At 42.8% G+C, this 23,234-nt stretch overlaps 1 protein-coding gene across 1 annotated transcript in view; it reads left to right on the top strand.

Annotated features, from left to right (window-relative positions):
- Positions 1 to 23,234, top strand: part of nmnat2 (nicotinamide nucleotide adenylyltransferase 2) — a 259,268-nt gene that overhangs the window by 185,340 nt on the left and 50,694 nt on the right. Inside the window, exon 4 of the mRNA XM_043699527.2 lies at positions 1,834 to 1,912. Within this exon, the coding sequence (XP_043555462.1) occupies positions 1,834 to 1,912 (79 nt within the window). The remainder of the gene's footprint in view (positions 1 to 1,833; positions 1,913 to 23,234) is intronic.

Consider the following 23,234-nt stretch of genomic DNA (forward strand, 5'->3'; position numbering starts at 1 on the left):
AATTTCAAAGGATGGTTAAGAGTCAGCTCCGTTCTTGTGGGTCTGGTTTCACGTAGAGGCTAGACCGGGTAGGCATGGTAAATGTCAAGGTTAAAGTGGTGCTGGAAAAGCACAGCAGGTCAGGCAGCATCCGAGGAGCAGGAAAATCGATGTTTAAGGCAAAAACCCTTCATCAGGAATTTTGATTCCCGATGAAGGGCTTTTGCCCGAAACGTCGATTTTCCTGCTCCTCGGATGCTGCTTGACCTGCTGTGCCTTTCCAGCACCACTTTAATCTAGACTCTAACCTCCAGCATCTGCAGTACCCACTGCCGTCTTGGGGTGGTAGATGCCCTTCCCGGTATGAAAGGTTTTTACAACAATATAATAGTTTCACAATCACCTTGAGCAACTTTAAAATTCCAGATTTATTTTAGTTAATCAACTGAAATTAAGTTCTCTGCTTCTGTGGTTGGACTTGAACTGATATCTCCTAACCATTAATGTAAGTGTCAGGATTCCTAATTTAGCGACATAATTGCAGTGTTTCTAAGGGTGTGGCTGGTCCCTTAGTTGGGCTGTCAATTTAAAGTTATGAATTCAAGGCCCATCACAGATTATGGCCTAGATTGACTCTTTCCTGCAATACTGAGGGAATACAACACTGGTAGGGGTGTCACATTTCAGCTGGAATGTTAAATGGAGGGTCCAATGGCATGCTTCACACAAGAACAAGGAAATCCGTTGGTGTCCTGGACAATTTATTTATCCCCCAACCAACAATACCAAAATAGATTTGTGTTTTTGGCCTTTGGGAATGCTAAATTTAGCTGAAGAATTTGACTTCAAAACAATGGTGGCTACATTTTTCAAAAAAACAGGCCGATTGTTGTGAAGTTCAGGAATGTCCTGAGGATATGAAAGGCACAAAGTTAGTACAATATTCCAGTTAGATCAGTTGCCCTTTCCCAGCACTAAGAATGAAAGACTGTTCTAACATTTATTGAACGAATTTCATTGTCCTGGTAAAGGCAAAGTACTGCAAAAGCTAGAAATCTAAAACAAACACAGCGAATGCTGGAGAAACTCAATAGATCTGGCAGCATCTGTGGAGAATGAAACAGTGTTAATGTTTTGAGTTTGGAATGACACTTCCTCAGAACTCAGTTATGAAGAGCAGTCATACCAGACTTGAAACAAAAATTGTGTTTTTGTCTCCATAGATGCTGCCAAACTCGTTGAGTTTCTCTCACATTCTCTGTGTTTGTTTCGTTGTCCTATAGCATGTTAAGTTGAGACCATGGAGTAACCCACGTATTAAGACATGCTGTACCCAACAAAGGCTCTCCCCAACAATTGAAATTGTCACCCTTCTCCCCACATCCCTGGCCTCCCAAGCCTGCACTACCCCTTCTCCCCAGGACATTTTCGCAAATTGGGATGGATACCCAGGGACTGCCAACTGTAAAATCTGGGCATGACTTCCTGGGCTGATTGTGGTGGGCTTATCCAAACTGGTGAGTTGGGCCATCACTTTGAAAAATGCCAGCCAATAGTGTATATGAGCTCTCGCCAATGATTTACATAAAGTCATCATTACTATCCTCTTGTATTCTGTCGCTATTTGTAAAATATTATTGGCCTTTATCTTCCTGTATTCTCATTTTCAGGTAAATGTGCATGGAAACCTCTACATTTTTCTGTTTAGCTCCCCCACCCTGCACCTCACAAGGTGTCTTCCCCTCAGGGTTTATAACCATTCCTTGTTTTTCCTTCCATTTAACTTTCTGTTGCTAGAATTTTTATAACTAGTTATTAATGTAACCACTGAAGTAACATATAATGTATCCACAGGGTGGATCCATGGGAGTGTTACCAAGATACTTGGCAAACAACCTGCAGTGTACTGGAACACCATCGGGACCTTATGAAGGTAAGGAGATGGCATGACTCAGTGAGCTACTGTTCATTACAAGCAGAGGGGTTGTGATTGTGCTCCTTCTGCTGGATTCACAAAGCTCTCTGTGGTCTCGATTACTGCTACCGTGGCTGGAAAGGAAATCAAAGAAAAGGAGAAACACTAGGGAAATGAATAAATTTCTAATTTAACCATTGATGGTCTGATTAAGTTAAAGGCAGACAAAGTAAATCGATAGTAATTTCAGAGATTGGAAATAGCTGAAATGTCTCAGACTGGAGCGAATTGAATCTCACAACCCTTCATCTGGAAGTGGTTACACAATATAGCAGGGCATTGCTGGTCTCAATTCATTCTCTTGCCTTTGCAGTTCAAATCAGCGCAGTTGTGTCAACAGTGCGATAACAGTACACACTGATCCTCAGAGAGCATGGTGGCAGCTGTGAGTTTCCATTGGTGGGGGGCTTTCCACTGGATGCCAGATTGGAAGGGTTTCTGGCAGAGGAAACAACAACGAAATGAAAATGGGAATTCGTACTGTTTCTCATCATATAATTTCTTCCTCATGGGCCTTCCCCTCAGCTGTAAAGAGGCCAGCACTCTTGGAGTTTGAAAATTGAAGCCAAAGCTAATGTTTTTTGTTAACTTCTGTCCTGTCCTTTTACTTCAAAAGACAATAGACAGAAGTAAATGCACACTTTAGTCTGGAGGTATAAAATATTTACTGAATGAGTTAAACTGATTTATGCAGCCTTCTTTCTGAGAGAAACCGGTGTTGTTTTTGGTGGGTAAGGCCTGAGGCAATTGCACAGACCAAGGCTGAACCATACATGCTACCCTCAAAGACCTGCTTTGATTTATTTTATGTGCTGACAGCAGCCTTGTCAGAACTAAATTGACTTGATTGATCCCTTTGGCAATGTGTACAGGGTTGTCTATGTGAAAGCAGTCCAGAGTGAGTCAGTCTGTTGAAAGAGAGGAAGTGGAAGTTCATACTGGATGCAGCTGATTTGTTTGAAGATTTGTTACTTAGTTTTTTTTCAGGGAGACCCTCTTGTGATGAAGTGATAGCGCTCATACCTCTGAGCCAGGAGACACAGGTTCAAGCCCCATCTGCTCCATAACTATGTAATAATATCCCTGAACAGGTTGATTAGAAAATATCTGTTTCTTCGGAGCTGGCCCTCTTGAGGAGCAGTGGTAATGTCCATACCCCATAATCAGGAGACCCCATGTTCAAGTCCCAACCTGCTCTAAAGATGTGCATTAACATCTCTGAACAAGTTGATTACAAAAAATGGGTTAATTGAAAGAAAACTGTTTCTTTTGCCCAGTGTTCTTCTAGTGTAGTGATTATCACATTTTTAAAATAAGGCCTCTTGTGATGCAGTGGTAATGTCCCTACTTCAGAGCCAGGAGGCCTAGATTCAAGACCCACCTGCTTCAGAAGTGTGTACTAACACCTCTGAACAGGTTGATTAGGAAAATAAACCATTTCTTCAAAGCTCTTGCTTGATATCATATTTTTAGATTTTTTTATGCCAAATAAATTCTTTGGTGTAATATTGACAACCACTTCTGAAAGCAGATCTCATATCTTCAATAAATTGGAGTTTTCTGCTTACAACCTGGTTCTTGGGTAAATGGTAAGGAAACCCAGGGACCACAACAAGAAACCCTTATTCGTCAGGTACAAGGATGTATTAAGTGCATTCAGGATTCTCTTTTTTGACTGAATATTTGATCAGAGCAAGATTCTGCCTTTCAATGAACAGATCACTTATTTAAAAACAAGTAAACGTACAGCACATAATAAAAAACAGTGATTCATAAAGCTCATTATTCTCCGCTATACAAAACATAATTTGTCTCACTTTGTCACTGGATATAAACTTTAAAATAGAAGCTCATTTCCTATGCTGTTAATTATCCCACAGATTTGAATCTGCCCTACCTTCTGTACTGGCTGTTATGAATTTAAGCACAGATTTTTCTGGTGGCTATAAATAAGCTGTCCACCTGAAAGCTGACTACTTACTTTCATAAAATTAACCAACACGGATCATTTTGGTACACTTGAGTTTATTGGTCAATATGTTGAGTATAGGAGTTGGGAGGTCATGTTGCAGTTGTACAGGGTATTGGTTAGATGTGTTGCTGGAAAAGCGCAGCAGGTCAGGCAGCATCCAAGGAGCAGCAGAATCGACGTTTCGGGCATAAGCCCTTCTTCAGGAATGGCTTATGCCCGAAACGTCGATTCTCCTGCTCCTTGGATGCTGCCTGACCTGCTGCACTTTTCCAGCAACACATTTTTCAGCTCTGATCTCCAGCATCTGCAGTCCTCACTTTCTCCAGGGTATTGGTTAGGCCACTTTTGGAATACTGTATTCAGTTCTGGTCTCCCTGCTATAGCAAAGATGTTGTTAAACTTCAAAGGGTACAGAAAAGATTTACAAAGATATTGCTGGTTTTGGAAAGTTTGAGCTACAGTGAGAGGCTGCATAGGCTAGGGCTATTTTTCTTGGAGAGTCAGAGGTGAGGGGTGACCTTAACAAATTTATAAAATCATGAGGGTTAGGTATAAAGTGGGTCTTTTTCCTAGGATAGGGGAGTCCAAAACTAGAGAAAATAGGTTTATGGTAAAAGGGAGAAGATATAAAAACGACCTAAGGGGCTGCTTTTTCACTTGGAGTGTGATGTGTATTTGGAATGAACTGCCAGAGGAAGTGGTGGAGGTTGGTACAATTACAACAATAAAGAGGCACCTGGGTGGGTATATGAAAAGGGAGGGTTTAGAGGGATATGGGCCAAAGCTGGCAAAAGAGACTAGATTACTTTAGTATATCTGGTCGGAATGGACAAGTTGAACCAAAGGGTCTGTTCCTGTGCTGTACATCTCTATGGCTCTATGATTCAACATCCACTGAAGATACACTAAATCAAAGATTTGCTTTTCTCTTATCAATATTACATTTACGGCTGATATTTGATAATGACACCCAGTGTTTCCATAACAGTATTAAAGATGCAACTATTGAGATCATGTAGTATATAAGACTTCCTACTGAGCTAGAATCAGTCAATTTGGTGGAATAAAATTCCCACCTAAAAGAATTGCCTGTCTAGATTTTTGTCTTTACACCATAAGATGCAAAAGTATCATTCCCTGCTTAATGCCCGCACTCACATCTCTGAGTCAAATCCTTGTGTGTTAAAACTGCAGCCTGGAGACTTGAGTACAGACACTTCAGGAGAGTTCTGACTGTGTGTTGTAGCTTTGGAGATGGCTTTCCTTTGAGCCCAGGTCCCATCTATTTTTCCAGGTGGGTATTGAAAGATTCCATGGTACCAGCTTTCGTACTGTCCTGCCTGATATTTTCCCACAGTCAACATCATCAAAAACAGGTCGACTGGTCATTTTTCTCAATGCACGTTGTGCAATCTTGCTTTGCGTGTTCTCCTACTCTGCAGTTGCCCCACATCAAAGCTGCTTGTTTGACTGTGAACTGCAGTGGGACATACTGAGATTATGAAATGAACCATTCAAGAGAAAATTATTCCATATATTTTACTCATTGAGCCATCAGTCCTCACAAAATCCTCTAATTTGTCCCATGTATTAAAAAAAAACTTGTAAATGTTGTAAGAGGCCTAGAGGTCAGCACGGTGGCACAGTGGTTAGCACTGCTGCCTCACAGCGCCAGAGACCCGGGTTCAATTCCCGCCTCAGGCGACTGACTGTGTGGAGTTTGCACGTTCTCCCAGTGTCTGCATGGGTTTCCTCCGGGTGCTCTGGTTTCCTCCCACAGTCCAAAGATGTGCAGGTCAGGTGAATTAGCCATGCTAAATTGCCCGTAGTGTTAGGTAAGGGGTAAATGTATGGGTGGGTTGCGCTTCGGCGGGGCGGTGTGGACTTGTTGGGCCGAAGGGCCTGTTTCCACACTGTAAGTAATCTAATCAGGTCAGGTAGTCAGTGGATCGTTAATGCTACCAGTGAGCCATTGCCTGCTGATTGAGAAACAATGCAGATGTCATTTGAAGTGGCACTATACAAGCCTATTTTCCCACCTAAATATTCTTTCCATGTGAGATTATGTAACATCAACAGGTTAGTTTGCAAAAAGAATTGCTGTAACCAAGTCCACTCCACTTGACACTAATATATACATTGTCATGTCCAGCCATTCAGGAACAACCTTACAAAGGGCAAATTTACAAATGATGAACATATTCTATAACAGGAGTCAATTGGATAGGTACTGAATATTTAAAAATTTGAAATGGACAGTTTATAGTTGAAGATAAAACAAAGTAAGATCAATGCTTCCTACTAAAAAGATTGTTTAATAGAATAAGTATATAAATTTGTTACACTAATCCTGATTATAAGGCTCTTCAATAGAATGTGATGACCATTACAGCAATGAATGCACGTGTAAACTCTGCTGTAAGGAACATAGCAACATAGTGCACATTTTCTAGACTGGAAAATACTATGCAATTTCATAGCTCTTTTACATTAACTGAGGCATTTTTTAAAACTTTTTTTTAACATTTTCTCTGATTTTTAATGAAAACCATGTATAAACTATGAATGTTTTGTATGGATAAGTAAATTTGTGAATGGCAAAGACTGGCAGGACTTTACTGTATAGAGGTTCCAAGCCAAAATGCATAGTGATCAGGGGGAGGAAACCTGCCTGAATCTCTGTCTTTTCCCTGTTAATTGAATTGGCTCCACTCTTGTTCAAATTGAATCTGGTTAAATTAGCCAAAACTGTCACTGCATATCTCTCACCCATTTCTTTCTAATCTCTCAACTGAAAAGTTCCTTAATTCTAATTCCTTCCCTTCCCTTCCTCCTGTAACTGCAGGCTTTTAAAATGTGATGCAAATGAAAAATAAGGCAGACATTAAAAATCTGGTAGGAGAAACTGAGGACTCCAGATGCTGGAGACCAGAGTCAAGAGTATGTTGCTGGAAAAGTACAATAGGTTAGGCAGCATCCGGAGAATCGATATTTCAGATACATGCCCTTCATCAGGAATGAGGCTTGTGGGTCGGGGCTGAGAGATAATGGGAAGGGGGTGGAGTTGGGGGAAGGTAGCTGAGAAAGGGATGGGTGGATGAAGGTGAGGGAGAAGGTGATAGGTGGGGGGGGGGGGAGATGGAGCGGATAGATGGGAAAGGTTTTGGACAGGTCAGGAGGGTGGTGCCCAGTTGGAGGCTTGGGACTGGAATAATGTGGGGGGAGGGGATATGAGGAAGCTGTTGAAATTCACATTGATCCGGTGTGGTTGCAGTGTCCCAAGGTGGAATATGAGGTGTTCTTCCTCCAGGCGTTGGGTGGTAATGGTTTGGTGGTGGAGGAGGCCCAGCACCTGCATATCCTTGACAGAGTGGGAGAGGGAGTTGAAGTGTTCAGCCATGGGGCGGTGGGATTGGTGGGTGCGGGTGTCCTAAAGATGTTCTCTGAAACAATCTGCAAGAAGGCATCTTGTCTCCCTGATGTTGAGGAGACCACATCGGGTGCAATGGATACAGTAGATGACATTGGTAGAGGTACAGGTAAATTTCTGTTGGATGTGGAGGATCCTTTGGGGTCTTGGACAGAGGGGAGGGGAGTGGTGTGGAAGTAGGTTTTGCACTTCCCACGGTGGCAGGGTAAGGTGCCAGGATTGGGCTATGGGGAGCATGGACCTGACGAGGGACCCGTGGAGGGAATGGTCTTTCCGGAACACAGATAGATGTGGGGAGGGAAATATATCTCTGATGGTGGGGTCCGTTTGGAGGTGGCGAAAGTGGCGGTGTATGCGGAGGTTGATGAGGTAGAAGGTGAGGACCTGGGGGTTCTGTCCTTGTTGCGTTGAGAAGTGTGGGGTTTAAGGGCGGTCGTCCATGAATTAGAGGAGCACTGAAGGTCATTGTCAACCACGTGGGAAGGGAAATTGCGATCTTGGAAGAAGGAGGCTATCTGAGACTTTCTAAGGTGGAATTGGTCATCCTGGGAACAGATGTGACGGAGACAGAGGAATTGGGAAATGGCATTAAAAATCTGAAGCAAAAGCAGGAAATGCTGGTTAAGCCCATGCTAGAGGTGGATATCAGGAACCAGGAAATTTCCCAGCCCGGGATACCTGCCTCAGAAGAAAAGGCAGGATTTTCATTCCAGAGATGTGATTACATGCTCGGATCAGGGCCCATTGCCAAAGGCAACCACACGGTGCAATTCAGAATAGATCTAAGTTGTAAATGATACAGTGTTTTCTATTATTTTTCCATTGCTGTTTCAGCAGACTAATGGGCATCTGGGCTCTCAGCCAAGAATGCATAATGGAGGTAATAAGAGGTCATGGAATGGTTGGAGGTGCATAGGTTGGCAAAGAGGTATGACAATCCATTGGGCATGTGTGGAGAAATATAGCTTGGGGACATGGATAAAACATTTTGAGCTTAACATTCAAAAATTCTCCTCATTCAGATAATGGTTGATGATACCTCTCAGAGGCCATGAACCACAACTGATTGAAAAGCTGGCTCGATTGGATAATAATCTCAGACAGGCTAGAAGGTGCTTGCTTAGGCCGCTGATGGAGCTGGCTAGGCCAGGAGTGTATGCTTGTAACAAGACCCCTTAACCTAGATGACAACATTTGATGGTGCTGGGAATCCCGGAATCTGGCATTGGGCACCATTTTAAAAGGTCTTCCATCTCCACGAAAATCCAACTCAATGTTTCAGGTTGATGACCCTTCATCAGAAGTAGAAAATCTTTCAGTTCTGATAAAAGGATACAAACATTGTGATGGATTTCTCCAGCATTAGGCTGACAGGCTCCACTAGGGGTTGGTAAGGGCTAGTGTTGAGAGGCCAGGGCACTGGTAAAGTGGGAGCTGCCATTTTGGGAAGTGTTGCCTCTGACAGTCACAGGGGGCTCGACATCAGCCCGCCCTGCAAAGACTTTCAAGCTACCATACGCTGTGGGCTTTCCCTGCTTTAAAATAGCAGCAGCAAGAGCTTGAGGACATAAGACCCAAGGGCGGGCAGCCTGACGCCTTCAGCCCCTCTCATACTATCTCACACAGGTCGGGAATGAGCACATAGGTAGCAGGAAGGAGATGAGCTGGGTTTTATGATGGAGTAGTGTAAAATTTAGCCCATGAATTCAGTTTCCCCCTTCACAGAGATTGCCACCCCTATTTCTAGAATGTTCTATTTTCATTTTAAAACATAACCCACTAATCTTTGAGGCATGCTAGTAGTTTTCTCTTTGCCAAACTCAATATTGCTCTCCAAAATTCTGTGCTGTGAAGCACTGTCAGCAACATTAAGGCTGCAGCTCATTTATTGTGGATACTTTAAGATGTTTGATGAACTGAATGATGCACTTTCTGTGCTCCATTCCATTTCCCTACAGGTATAGACTTGCAGTATTTAGCTGGTGGATGTGGCTGGTAGGAGTGTGGGCTGCTGCTCCTGCTGACAGTTCCTTTCTTGTGCAGTATTGGGAGACACAGAGTCTCCTTATTCAGCTGTTGTGGCTCATTCAACAGCTTTAATTTTCACTTCAAAGTGTTTATTTTTTAATTATCTAAATTTGCAGTCGTAACTGCCTGATTGCTGGAGGCCCATAATAGCTTGTACCTGCTAATAAAAAAAACAAGCTTATACAATTCTCAGAATGGAAGGCTTAATTTGAAGACTTTAGCTTTGGACTATAAAAATGACAATAATGGATTGTCTTCTCTCCTGACGTTTTTTTTAAGCATAAATGTGAAAAGATAATTCATATTAAATGCAGAAAAAATATCATCAACCCTCACCAAGAGGTAATTAAACATCTAGCCATATAAAAGAAAGTATCCTGATGGATTATGGAAATTAAACTGTACTAACTTATTTAAATGAATAATACTGTGTTCATATCCTGAATCCTATATTGTAATGTGGGTTGATCATTATATTAAGCTAATGAGTAAAGGAAACATTGATATGATAATAGCACAAAAAAATTTTCAAATTCATTATCAGATTGTTTGCTATTGAAATAATGGGGAGGCGAAGACTACTCAATGTATTTATGTTGTAAGTGTTATGGCAATTTCAGACAAGGGACAGATTTTTATTTTATTTGTCCATGGGATGTAGGTGTCAATAGTCATCCCCACTTGCCCTGAAGAAATGATGGTGTGCTATCTTCTTTAACCCTGGAGTCCATTCGGTGCAGGTAGATCCATTGACACTGATGGAATGGTGATATATTTCCAAGTCATGATGGTGAGTGGCTTGGAGGGGTCCTTGCGAGTGATGGTCTTCCCACGTATTTGCAGCCCTTATATTTCTGGAAGGTGGGGTCCATGTACTTGGAAGGTGTTGTCTAAGGAGCTTAGGTGAATTTCTGCAGTGTATCTTGTAGATAGTCACATTGCTGCTGCTATTGAGCTTCAGTGATGGAGGGAGTGGAGCTTATGAATCTGATGATAGTCAAGTGGGTTCGCTTTGTCCTGGATGTTGTCAAGCTTCTTGAGTGTTGTTGGAGCTGCACCCCCACACAAATGGGGAGCATTCCATCATACTCCTGACTAGTGCCTTATTGATGGTGAACAGGCTTTGAGAGATGCTGGTGTATTCCTTATCTCTGACCTGCTATTGAAGCCTCAGTATTTACATGACAGTTAGATGCACAGTTATAAGTAGAAATCCATAAGTTACAGTTTGAGTCATACTGCCCTGCCTCTGGTTTTGCTAAAAATGCCATCTCTCTATCTGCATCACCAGTGGCATGCATTTTGTCGTTTGAAATTGTGGTAAACAGAAACAAAGAACTGTGGATGCTGGAAACTGAAATGCAAAATGATGTGTCACTGGACCTAAAATGTTGGTTCTCCTTTCTGTCCATAGATACTGCCAGATCTGCTGAGTTACGCCAGCAATTTCTGGGTTTGTTTGAAATTGTGGTACTTGAGCAATAGATACAAACCAATCTGTTCACAAAAAGCTAAACTAGGTCCATTTGCAGACAAAGATAGATGGAGGGGCAGGTAGTGTTGAGGAAACAGGGAAGCGAAACAGAAGAACTTGGACAGGCTAGGAGAGTGGGTAAAGAAGTGGCAGATGGAACACAATGTGGGAAAGTGTGAAGGTATGCACTTCAGTCGGAACAATAAAGGCAAAGAGGGAAAGGCTTCAGAAATCTAAAGAACAAAGGGACTTAACAGTTCTAGTTCAGAGTTCTCTTCAGGCTAACATGCAGATTCAGTTAGCAGTTAGGAAGGTAAGTGTAATGTTGGCATTCATTTCAAGAGGGCTAGAATTCAAGAGCAGGGATGTACAGCTGAGGGTGTAAAAGGCTGTGGTCAGACTGCATTTGTAATATTGTGACCAATTTTGTGCCCTATATCGAAGGGAGGATGTGTTAGAGATTGGAGGGGATCTTGAGGAGATTTACAAGAATAATGCCAGGGAAGAAGGGTTTGCCGAACAGTTGAAGACTCTGGCTGTGTTCTTGGTGGAGTTTAGAAAGATGAGGGTGGATCTGATTGAAGCTTACAGGATATGGAGAGCTCTGGATATAGTGGATGTGAAGAAGCTGTTTGCACTAGGAGGAGAGACTAGGACCCAGACACACAGCCTTGGAGTGAAGTATCTACAACTCAGATGAGGAGGAATTTCTTCAGCCAGAGGGTGGGGAATATGTGGAATGCATTGCCACAAGAGGCTGAGGAGGCCAAGTCATTCAGTGTATTTAAGACAGAGATTGTGTAAGTTCTTGATTAGTAAGGGGATTCAGGGTTATGGGGAGAAGGCAAGTAAATGGGATTAAGAAACCATGATCGAATGGCAGAGCTAACTGGATGGGCCAAGCTACCTAATTCTCCTCCTCTAATTTATGGTCTTTCAAGTGTCGAGTGACGTTCTCCCAGGTTTCAATGGTAGATGGTTTTAAAAATGTAAGTTTTTTCTCTTACTTGCAATCCAGCCATTTCTTCCCTCTTTATATTCTTTGTTGCCTGTTCAAAGTCTGTTTTAACACTGAAATCAATGAAGAAATGGCATTTACCCAGTCTAATTTAAGCTTCTTCACAATCCTTCAATCTGGTTGAGGAGATACATTGATTTTTGACCTTTTCAATAAGGTCACAAGTACCAGTTTCCCTTGCTGCTACATTATTAGCTCATACTTACAGCAACTTCCCACAGAAAAAGCTGATAGCCTTGAATAAGATTAACTAATGGTAGATGACTCTGCTTTGGCAAGTTATGGCTCATTGTTTCACATTTCCCTGATGACTCAGTGTGAAGCTCAACCATTCAATCTGGAGGTTGCCAAATTCAAACCCTGGAGATGCTGCATATATCCTTGATGGTGTTTGGCTTGGGGACATAAGGTCAGGTGTTGTGCATGGTCATTATCCAATGATCCTTGCCAGAGTGTGTTGTTGTGTGATCTGAGTAGAACTAGTATTTCCCACAATTTACACTTGAACAATGTAAACATACCTACCATCCAGGTTCATACCTGAACAATCACCCAGGGGAAGCTACCAAAGAGCAGCTGATGTCTATGTAACTGCATTCAGAAGGATGGCTGATACAGGCATATAGCCTTGAATTAGAAACTTAATATCTACAGACGACCTCCTTTCTAACCTTATTCATCAATGAATCAAATAGTCATTAAGTCTGCCCAGTAAGGATTCTTTAATGGCCCATGCAACCAGCTCCACAGGGTCCACATGCTTATTAAAGCAGCTTGCCATGGAGCCAGTGGTACTCATTCAAATCTATTGGCCTCGTGACATCACCCCGACCTCCCGTAGTGATCTCTTCTCTTGGTTGAACTTGTGGATGTGGTCTGTTGTTTTGGATATTTGTTCCGTGTTCCATGTTCGGTTCCATGTCTGGACCCTGGAATGGGTGGACCCAGATTATGTTTTACCTCAAAATGTCTTTGGAAAGTAGAAAAGTGGAAGGAAAGAGGTCTTAATATTGAATAATGAACAACACCGACATGTGGACCCGAATCTTCTGCTGAATGGCAGTCATTGTTGGACGGGCATTTCCCAATTCCTGAAGAATTTCCCATTCCTGAAGAAGGGCTTATGCCCGAAACGTCTATTCTCCTGCCCCTTGGATGCTGTCTGGCCTGCTGTGTTTTTCCAGCATCACATTTTTCAACTCTGGTCTCCAGCATCTGCAGTCCTCACTTTCTCCCAGGCATTTCCCAAGAACCTTCCCATGTCCTAACGTTTCTCCACATTTCTGGCCATGTCTTCACTAAGCCCAGCTTCTTCAGCAATGTGGAGTACAGGATTACGGGAAAGTTCTGTCACAGCACTGCAGCATCTGAGAAAAAAACAAACCACACAGCCCCTTCTTACAGTATTGGTTGCTGCATGCTAAGTGTAATTGTTCGACGTGAATCAGAGCATGGCTGAAAGGGTGTTTTGTTTCCACAACTAGGAAACAAAATTACATATCTCCTAAGAAAATGACACAATTCCGGACAATTAAACAAGACGGAATTCTAGAAAATGCAACCAGACGGGACCAACACCCCACGATTCTACGGACTACCAAAAACCCACAAACCAGGAGTCCCCCTCAGACCCATAGTGTCACTACCCGGAACACCAACCTACAGACTGGCCAAAGAACTACACGCAAGACTGAAATACCTAGTAGAAGAGTCACAGCACTCCATCCACTCCACCCAGGAATTCCTAAAAATCATCAGAAACACCAAAATAGAGGAAGACGAAACAATGATCTCATTCGACAGAACAGCACTGTTCACCTCCATCAACATCGACCTGGCAAAGGAAACACCACACTTTTAGAAGAGACCATTACATCCACCCCAACCACCATCAATCACATTACCAACGAAAACATCATGAAGCTAGTGGACCTGTGCCTCACCTCCCACTTCACCTTCAACAACATAATCTACAAACAAACCAACGGCACACCCATGGGATCTCCGCTATCAGGATTCATAGCAGAAGCAGTAATGCAAAGACTAGAACAAACAGCCCTACCAACCATCAAACCAAAAATCTGGGTCCGCTACGCAGATGACACCTTTGTCATCACAAAACGAAACAAGATAGAAGAGACATTTAACATCATCAACAACACCCTCACAGGCATAAAGTTCACCAAGGAGGAAGAAACCAACAACAAACTCACGTTCCTGGACGTCACAGTCGAAAGAAAAGACAATGGAGAACTACAAACCTGCGTATACAGAAAACCGACAAACACTGACCAAATACTTAACTACACCAGCAACCATCCCAACACACACAAACAAAGCTGCATCAGAACACTATTCCAACGAGCCACCACACACTGCAGCACAGACAAACTTCGGAAAACAGAAGAGAACCACCTATACAACATGTTCAAGAAGAACGGATACTCAAAAAATACAATCCGCAGATTCCTCAAGAACAAACCACGACAAGCAGACCAAACACAGCCAGAAAGCCTAGCCACCCTACCATACATTAAAGAAGTTTCAGAAATGACAGCCAGACTACTAAGACCCCTCGGAATCCTAGTAGCACAGAAACCCACCAACACTCTCAAACAAAAACAAACAAACTTAAAAGACCCAGTACAACCCATGGACAAAACCAACGTCATCTACAAAATTCCATGCAAGGGCTGCCACAAACACTATGTAGGACAAACAGGAAGAAAGTTAGCCACCAGGATACACGAACACCAGCTAGCCACAAAAAGACACAACCCTCTCTCCCTCGTAGCCCTACACACGGATGAGAAAAACCACCATTTCAATTGGGACAACACATCTATCCTGGGACAGGCTAAGCAAAGACATGCCAGAGAATTCCTAGAGGCCTGGCACTCCAACCATAATGCCATAAACAAACACATAGATTTAGATACCATCTATCAACTGCCTAGAAAACAAACAGGAAATGACATCACCACAAACCCCAGGAACCCCATCCAGGGCAAACATATAAATAGAAAGCAGGAGACAACAGTTTCGGTTCACTTGGAGGTCGCCATGATGATGTTACCTAACCAGGTAATGAAACGTCTGGATATCAAACCTACAGCTCAGCAAGGAAACCTACACTCTAAACCTCAACCTGAGCTCCAAACCTTCACAAACCTTGCAAAAATCAGGGTGGTTGTTAGGTCAGGGCAGGGGGTAATTTTGGAGGTGGTCAGGGATGATTGTGAGATTTGGTTCAGGGGCTAATTGGGTTATTATAGGTTGTCTGGGAAGTCAGGGTATTGAGCATCAGGAAGGAAAATGTCAGAGCGGTTAGCCCAAGGGTATTCATCGGCAAGGTAGTAGCAGAGGGTTAGTAGGCAGGTCAGGAGATTTCTCAAGGGTGGAGGTGGAAGTTTGGGGGGCGCAACATAATTGTTGGGCTAGGCGAGGGGTAACTGAGGAATCAGAGAATAGTTTGGAGTTTGAGGGACGTGTCAAGGGATTGATGAATGTGGTTTGGGAGAGGGTCAGTTCTGTAGACAACAGAAGTTTCATTTGTTTATCACTGCCTGGATATCCATAACTACCTCAGAACTGTTCAAACCCTCCCAGTCTAGCTCAGAGTTGGAGACTTCTGTGAAGGTCTCAGCAAGCAGGGAAAGTACCTGTCAGAAGTTCAGTCCTTAAAGACAGCTTTCGAGGAGTGAGTGCTCCATAGACATATCTCTTGGGGCATACACTCGCTCTCTGGTGATCTCAGAAACCAATGATCTAAGAAATGACTATTTTTTTGTCTTTGTCTGTCTTGCTCCTGCATTTTCTCCATCCTTTGCCTTACCCTGAGGAGGTAACAATTGTAGTGAAAGCCACATACAATAAAATCAAAAGACCTTCCAGTTGATTACAACAATCTATCTTGTAAACTTGAACAGTAATAACATTTTACAATAAAACTTCTGAATGTGGACAACTGTTGCAACAAGTCAGAAAATAAACTCTGTTTGTCCTCTGAATATTCCAGGTGTATCTCTTAAACTCTTCAGGAAGTTGTAATCTGGAGCACAGATTAATCATCTCTTCAAATGTCTTTCACTTTCAACTTTATGAGAAATCAAAAACCTTCTGCCTTCGGGCATCAGAAAACTTAAATTGCTTGCAGAGTGATTGTTGTGACTGACTTAAGTGACAAATCAGAAAAAAATGCGGACAATCTTTCAGCTAAATATCAGTCACGTAGCCTTCATATTGACTGGCTTTTGTATATTCACTGCCTGTACTTAGGAGTATACAGGATGCAGTGTGCTTATTACACGGAATCTAATAGCTCAGGATAGGACAGGCATTACTGATCACAATAGAGCTATTTGATCTTTCATCCAGCTCAGCTTGGTATGACAGGCATCATTAAAAAGATAGAGCTGTTCTCTTCAATTGGTATATGTCAGTCATAGAGTCATAGAAATGTACAGCACGGAAACAGATCCTTGGGTCCAACCTGTCCATGCCGACCAGATATCCCAACCCAATCTAGTCCCACCTGCCAGCACCCAGCCCATATCTCTCCAAATCCTTCCTATTCATATACTCATCCAGATGCCTTTTAAATGTTGCAATTGTACTAGCCTCCATCACATCCTCTGGCAGCTCATTCCATACACGTACCACCCTCTCACTGAAAACGTTGCCCCTTAGGTCCCTTTTATATCTTTCCCCTCTCACCCTAAACCTATGCCCTCTGTTTCTGGACTCCCCCACCCCATGGAAAAGACTTTGTCTATTTATCCTATCCATGCCCCTCTTGATTTTATAAACCTCTATAAGGTCACCCCTCAGTCTCTGACGCTCCAAGGAAAACAGCCCCAGCCTGTTCAGATTCTCTCCCTATAGCTCAAATCCTCCAACCCTGGCAACATCCTTGTAAATCTTTTCTGAATCCTTTCAAGTTTCACATCTTTCTGATAGGAAGGAGACCAGAATTGCCTAAATAGACACAGTCTTTTCCCTGGGGTACGGGAGTCCAGAACTAGAGGTCATAGGTTTAGGGTGAGAGGGGAAAGATATAAAAGAGACCTAAGGGGGAACTTTTTCACACAGAGGGTGGTACATGTTTGGAATGAGCTGCCAAGTGGGAGTGGGAGAGGCTGGTACAATTGCAACATTTAAGAGGCATTTGAATGGGTATATGAATAGGCAGGGTTTGGAGGGATATGGGCCGTGTGCTGGCATGTGTGACTAGAGTGGGTTGGGATTTCTGGTTGGCTTGGACGGGTTGGACCGAATGATCTGTTTCCATGCTGTACATCTCTATGACTCTATGAAGGGTTATGGGAGATTGCCAAGAAAATGGACCAAAGGCCACAATCTGGTCAGCCATGAGCAGAGCTGATGTGATAAGTCAAAAATATTAAACACTGAGAGAGTTCCAACAGCATATTATTTGGCAGTTCAATCTATTTAGTCATGAAGCAAGACACCAGGAGATTTCAAAAATTGAGAAAATATATAAGAAGTTAAAACAACATACATAGAACTGCAAAATTCTTTTTATACTGTTGCAGTGCTTTGTCAATGAAGTCTAATTTTAACTCGAGAAACACCAGAAATTCTATTGCATTAGTATACAATATGGGAGAGTTACAACATTGGATCAGACTGGATTCTGGGTAATCCAAGATGGAGGATGGGAAAAATTTCTGGCTATAACAGCTGCTCCTTTTTAAGGTATTTTAGGTGTTGGAGGAGATTTCCTCGAATTCGATGGAGCAGCAATTACTGTTTTATATACTGTTGCATTGTTTTGGAACTTCAGAGAAAAAAAAGTCAAAACAACAGCACTTTTAAAAGGGAGAAGAACAGACAAAGGAAGCATTTGGTAAAGTCAGTGCAGGAGAGAGACAGAGAGAGGGAGAAAGAGAGAGAGAGAAAAAGAAATTCACATTGCTAACTGAGAGAGTTAGCAGTTACTGCCTTTGCTGTTGAATTCACATATCGCTGGACATCGGAGTGCATTTGGGAAAATTAAAAAAACAGTGAAATTCACAACTGATCTTGGAGGAATCTGTCAGGGAGAGGTCACAGCACGGAAGCAGATAAGTGGATTTTAAGCATGGCCTTTAAATAAGTCCACAGTAGTGAGTAGGGTGGGTTCTTTCTTGATTATATGTTTTATTGAGTTGTCTTTTGATTAAACTTAAAATATAAGCCATAAGGATTAATTTAACCTAGAGCAGTGTTTTGTAGAGGATTAAGGTAGTGCTATTTTCTGGGTCTGTAGACTGAAAGAAGCAAAAATGACCCTAAGTAGAGTGATATGCTCTTGTTGTCGAATGTGGGATTTTAGTGGGAGTTTCTGGGTTACTGAGGATAATATCTGCAATAAATGCTGCTGGTTGCGAATCCATCAGATCAAATGGAGAGGCAGTTAGAGGCAATGAGAAATTTACAAGGGGATGTGATGGATGTCAGTTTAGGAAGGGGGAAAGTCTCAGATACAGTCACAAAGATGGGTTAACTCCAGGAAAGGTAAGAGAGATAGGCAGGTAGTGCAGGAGTCTTCTGTGGCTATCCCCTTTTCAAACAAGTATGCTGTTTTGGAAAATGTAGGGGGTGATGGATTCTAGGCAGAACATAGCAATGACAGCCAAGTTTCTGGTATTGAGACTGGTTCTAATGTACTGAGAGGTATGTCGGATTCAAGCAATCGATTGTGTTAGGGGACTCTCTAGTCCGAATTACAGACAGACATTTCTGTGGCCAGCAGCGAAAAATCAGAATGGTGTGTAGCTTCCCTGGTGCCAGGATCAAGGATGTCTCAGAGAGGATGCAGAATGTTCTCAAGGGGGAGAGGAGCAAGTAGGAGGCAAGAGAGGAGGGGGGAGTGGAGTTTTTGATAAGGGATAGCATTACTGCTGTACTGAGGGAGAATATTCCTCGAAATACATCCAGGGAAGTTATTTGGGTGGAACTGAGAAATAAGAAAGGAATGATCACCTTATTAGGTTGTATTATAGACCCCCTAATAGTCAGAGAGAAATTGAGAAACAAATTTGCTAGGAGATCTGTTATCTGTAAGAATAATAAGGTCGTTATAGTAAGGGATTTTAACTTTCCAAACATAGACTGGGACTGCCATAGTGTTAATGGTTTAGATGGAGAGGAATTTGTTAAGTGTGTACAAGAAAATTTTCTGATTCAGTATGTGGGTGTACCTACTCTTGGGAAATAAGGCAGGGCAGGTGACTGAGATGTCAGTGGGGGAGCACTTTGGGGCCAGCGACCATAATTCTATTAGTTTTAAAATAGTGACGGAAAAGGATAGACCAGATCTGAAAGTTGAAGTTCTAACTTGGAGGAAGGCCAATTTTGACAGTATTAGGCAAGAACTTTCAAAAGCTGATTGGGTGCAGATGTTTGCAGGTAAAGGGATGGCAGGAAAATGGGTAAGCCTTCAGAATTGAGATAACGAGAGTCCAGAGAAAGTATATTTCTGTTAGGGTGAAAGGAAAGGCTGGTAGGCATAGGGAATGCTGGATGACTAAAGAAATTGAGGGTTTGGTTAAAAAAAAGAAAGAAGCATATCTCAGGTATAGACAGGATAGATCGAGCGAATCCTCAGAAGAGTATAAAGACAGTAGGAGCATACTTAAGAGGGAGATCAGGAGGGCAAAAAGGGGATATGAGATTGCTTTGGTAAATAGAGTTAAGGAGAATCCAAAGGGTTTTTACAAATACGTTAAGGACAAAAGGGTAACTAGGGAGAGAATAGTGCACCTCAAAGATCAGCAAGGCAGCCTTTGTGTGCAGCCGCAGGAGATGGGGCAGATACTAAAAAAGTATTTTGCATCAGTATTTATTGTGGAAAAGGACATGGAAGATATAGAATGTAGGGAAATAGATGGTGACATCTTGAAAAAAATGTCCATATTACAGAGGAGGAAGTGGAGGACAGGATGTACATGTATTTGGAAAGGCAAGGACTGACTATCCCTAATCAGACCTTGCCTTTCCAAATACATGTATATCCTGTCCTTCAGGATTCCCTCCAACAACTTGCCCACCACTGACGTCAGGCTCATTGGTCTATAGTTTGCTGGCTTGTCCTTACCACCCTTCTTTAACAGTGGCACCACATTAGCCAACCTCCAGCCTTCCAGCACCTCACCTGTGACTATCGATGCTACAAATATCTCAGCAAGAGGCCCAGCAATCACTTCTCTAGCTTCCCACAGAGTTCAAGGGTACAACTCATTAGGTCCTGGGGATTTATCCACCTTTATGCATTTCAAGACATCCAGCATTTCCTCCTCTGTAATGTGGACATCACTCTGTTGTCAATCAAAAATCTGTCTAGTTCAGTCTTAAATATATTCAATGACTCCACAGTTCTGTGGAGAAGAAAATGGTAATGGCCAATCAGATAGAAGAAATGCCTTAACTGGGACACTGGTTATTTTTAAACTGTGCCCCATGGGAGGAAACATCCCCACAGCATCTACTCCGTTAATCCCCCCCTCAGAATCAGATGATTCAAAAAGATCACCTCTCATTCTTCTAAAACAAAATGAGATTCATCACGAAGATCATAAGAAATAGGAACTGGAGTAGGCCATTCAGCCAGTCTAGCCTGCTTCACCATTCAACAGGATCACGGTGGATCTGACAGGTCCTCAGGTCTGCTAGTTTCTGAGCTGTTTCCAATGCAAGTATATTCCTCAAGACGAAACCTTTACAGAGTACTCCAGGTGCAGTCTCATCTGTACAGTTGTACCAAGACTTGTCTATGTTTTTGCTCCATCCCTTTGCAATAAAAGCCACATTCCATTTGCCTTCCTAATTACTTGCTGTAGTTGCATGCTAACATTTTGTGATTCATGCAAAAGGACACCTAGATCCTTCTGCATTACAGTATTCTGCACTTTCACTTCATTAAAATAACTTTCTCCTTTTCTATTATACTGGTAAAGTGGCTCACCTCACATTTACACACATTGAACTCCATCACCATTTTTGCACTCAATCACTTAACCTCTTTGTATCCCTTTGCATCATCCTCACAACTTGCTTTCCTATTTGTCATCTATCATCAGCAAATTTGGCTACAATGCAGGCCCCTATATCAATATCATTAATATAATTCATAAATAGTATCAACACCAACATTGATCCCTATGACACTCCACTGGTTAGTTTGCCAACCAGAAAATTGTATTTCTTTCCCAACTTCCTGTTTCCTGGTTGTTAGCTAATCCTTCATCATGTTAATACGTTGCCATCACCATGGTCTCTACCTGAGGCCTAGTGATTTTTCTTGCTCTATCATCCCAATCTTGCCCCACTAACTATCTACCCATCTCTACAGAGCCCCTCTCATCTGATGCCAGCTGGATTCTCCCACTTGCCAAAACCAGAATAACTCGTCACTGTCAGATATTCTGGAATGGACCAGCATCCCTAGTGCCTGCACCATCTTTAAAAGGCTGTTGCACACCTGAACAAGCACTGTCAGTCTGGAGCTGCCCTGTACAGTTCATGACAGTTCCTCTGGACATGGCAGAGAAGAGGAGTTTGGCAGACTGCTTTGCAGGTAGTTGTCCTGGAGGTCCTTGTACATGAGGTGATGTGGAAGAGAGCTACCAGAGGAGACCATGCCACCCTGCCTGCCTAGCCTGAGGCTGTCACCCAGGTCAGTGTGATCTTAACCATCTGGAGGAATACCAGGCAGTGTAGGAAGAAGATAAATGGCCTTCTCAACTCGCCAGGTTAAATGCCACCACCTCCCCTTTGCTGCCTCGTGTCAACTATCTCTGCACCCACTTCCTACCATGCCCCATGCTCTACCACGCCCACTGTTGCATGCAATATCTTTTCTCATTCACTCTCACACACCAAGCCCACACAGCACCAAACCTCCATGCCCTCTGTGCTTCCTAATCATGTTCTCAGGACAACTCACCACTTTTTCATGAACAACATCACCATTAGCAGCTATGCCATCTTCTAGCATCTCACTTTTCTTTCATTATAGAAGAATACTGTCCCCAAAGGGCAGAAAGAACCAAGACAGATGGGACACTGCCTGACATTCAGCTGCTCACCTCTTCCATGGAGAGGATCTTGACTGCTGCCCCATGTGGCTGATTGACAGTGCCGAAGCCCCTAGACTGGTATGGCAGACTGTCCTTTATTTACAGTGCTGGGATACCCTGACTGAACACTGTCATCCATGAATTGAGCAGGGCATGCTGACAATAATAATAAGCTCCCTGTGCTAAGCAAAAGGGTGAGACAGAAATAATATGAGCCTGGCTGAAATAATTCCACAGAGGCCGGTATCCCATCACCAAGTCATCTTTGATTTATATGTGGGAAGTCCTTGACTCTGGCAGAGCCTCGTCAAAAACAGCACCCGAGTGAACGCGATTTCTGACACTCCTGCTTATATCTGTCAGCCGGAACTGCTTGATTGGACCAGATTAACAGCCTCAATCAGGGAACTCATATTCTATGAAGTCCAGCTGGCTGACCCTGTGATATTGGCAAAGCATAAAAAGGCAAGGTAAGGTAGGCCTGGGTGCTATGGGCATCTCTATGTACTCAAAGAGAGTGAGTGCTCAGAGAGCACAACCCTGAGGTGCAGCCTATTCCAATCAGAGGACTGAGTGTCTGCCCCTACATGTTAGTGCTTTCCAGCAACCTTACAATGATAGTTGCTGGGGCAGCCTGAGATGCAGCCTCAAGGTGCAGAAGCGTATTGTAATTGGATCAGAGATGTGCCACAATTTTATGGAGGACTGGCAAGTGTTCAATGCCAAGATCCATGGACATGGGCTGCATGCAGTCACTACCAGTGGAGTGTACCCTGTGATAGAGTCATAGAGATATACAGCATGGAAACAGACCAGATATCTTAAATAAATATTGTCCCATTTGCCAGTATTTGGCCCATATTCCCTTAAACCCTTCCTATTCCAATTCCCATCCATATGCATTTTAATTAATGCAATTGTACCAGCCTCCACCACTTCCTCTAGCAGCTTGTTCTAAACATGCACCACTCTCTGTGTGAAAAAGTTGCCCCTTAGGTCCCTTTTATATCTTGCCCCTCTCACCCTAAACCTATGCCCTCTAGTTCTGACTCCTCCAATCCAGGAAAAAGACCTTGTCTATTTATCCTATCCATACCCCTCATGATTTTATGAACCTATATAAAATCACCTCTCAGCCTCCGACACTCCAGGGAAAACTGCCCCAGCCTGTTCAGCCTCTCCCAATAGCTCAAAGCCTTCAACCCTAGCAACATCCTTGTAAATCTTTTCTGAACCCTTTCAAGTTTCACAACATCCTTCCTATGGCAGGGAGACT

Source organism: Chiloscyllium plagiosum, unplaced genomic scaffold (genome assembly GCF_037043375.1).
Source record: "Chiloscyllium plagiosum isolate Xiang-an unplaced genomic scaffold, Cpla_swu_hap1 HiC_scaffold_9, whole genome shotgun sequence".
In the NCBI taxonomy this organism is placed as follows: Eukaryota; Metazoa; Chordata; class Chondrichthyes; order Orectolobiformes; family Hemiscylliidae; genus Chiloscyllium; species Chiloscyllium plagiosum.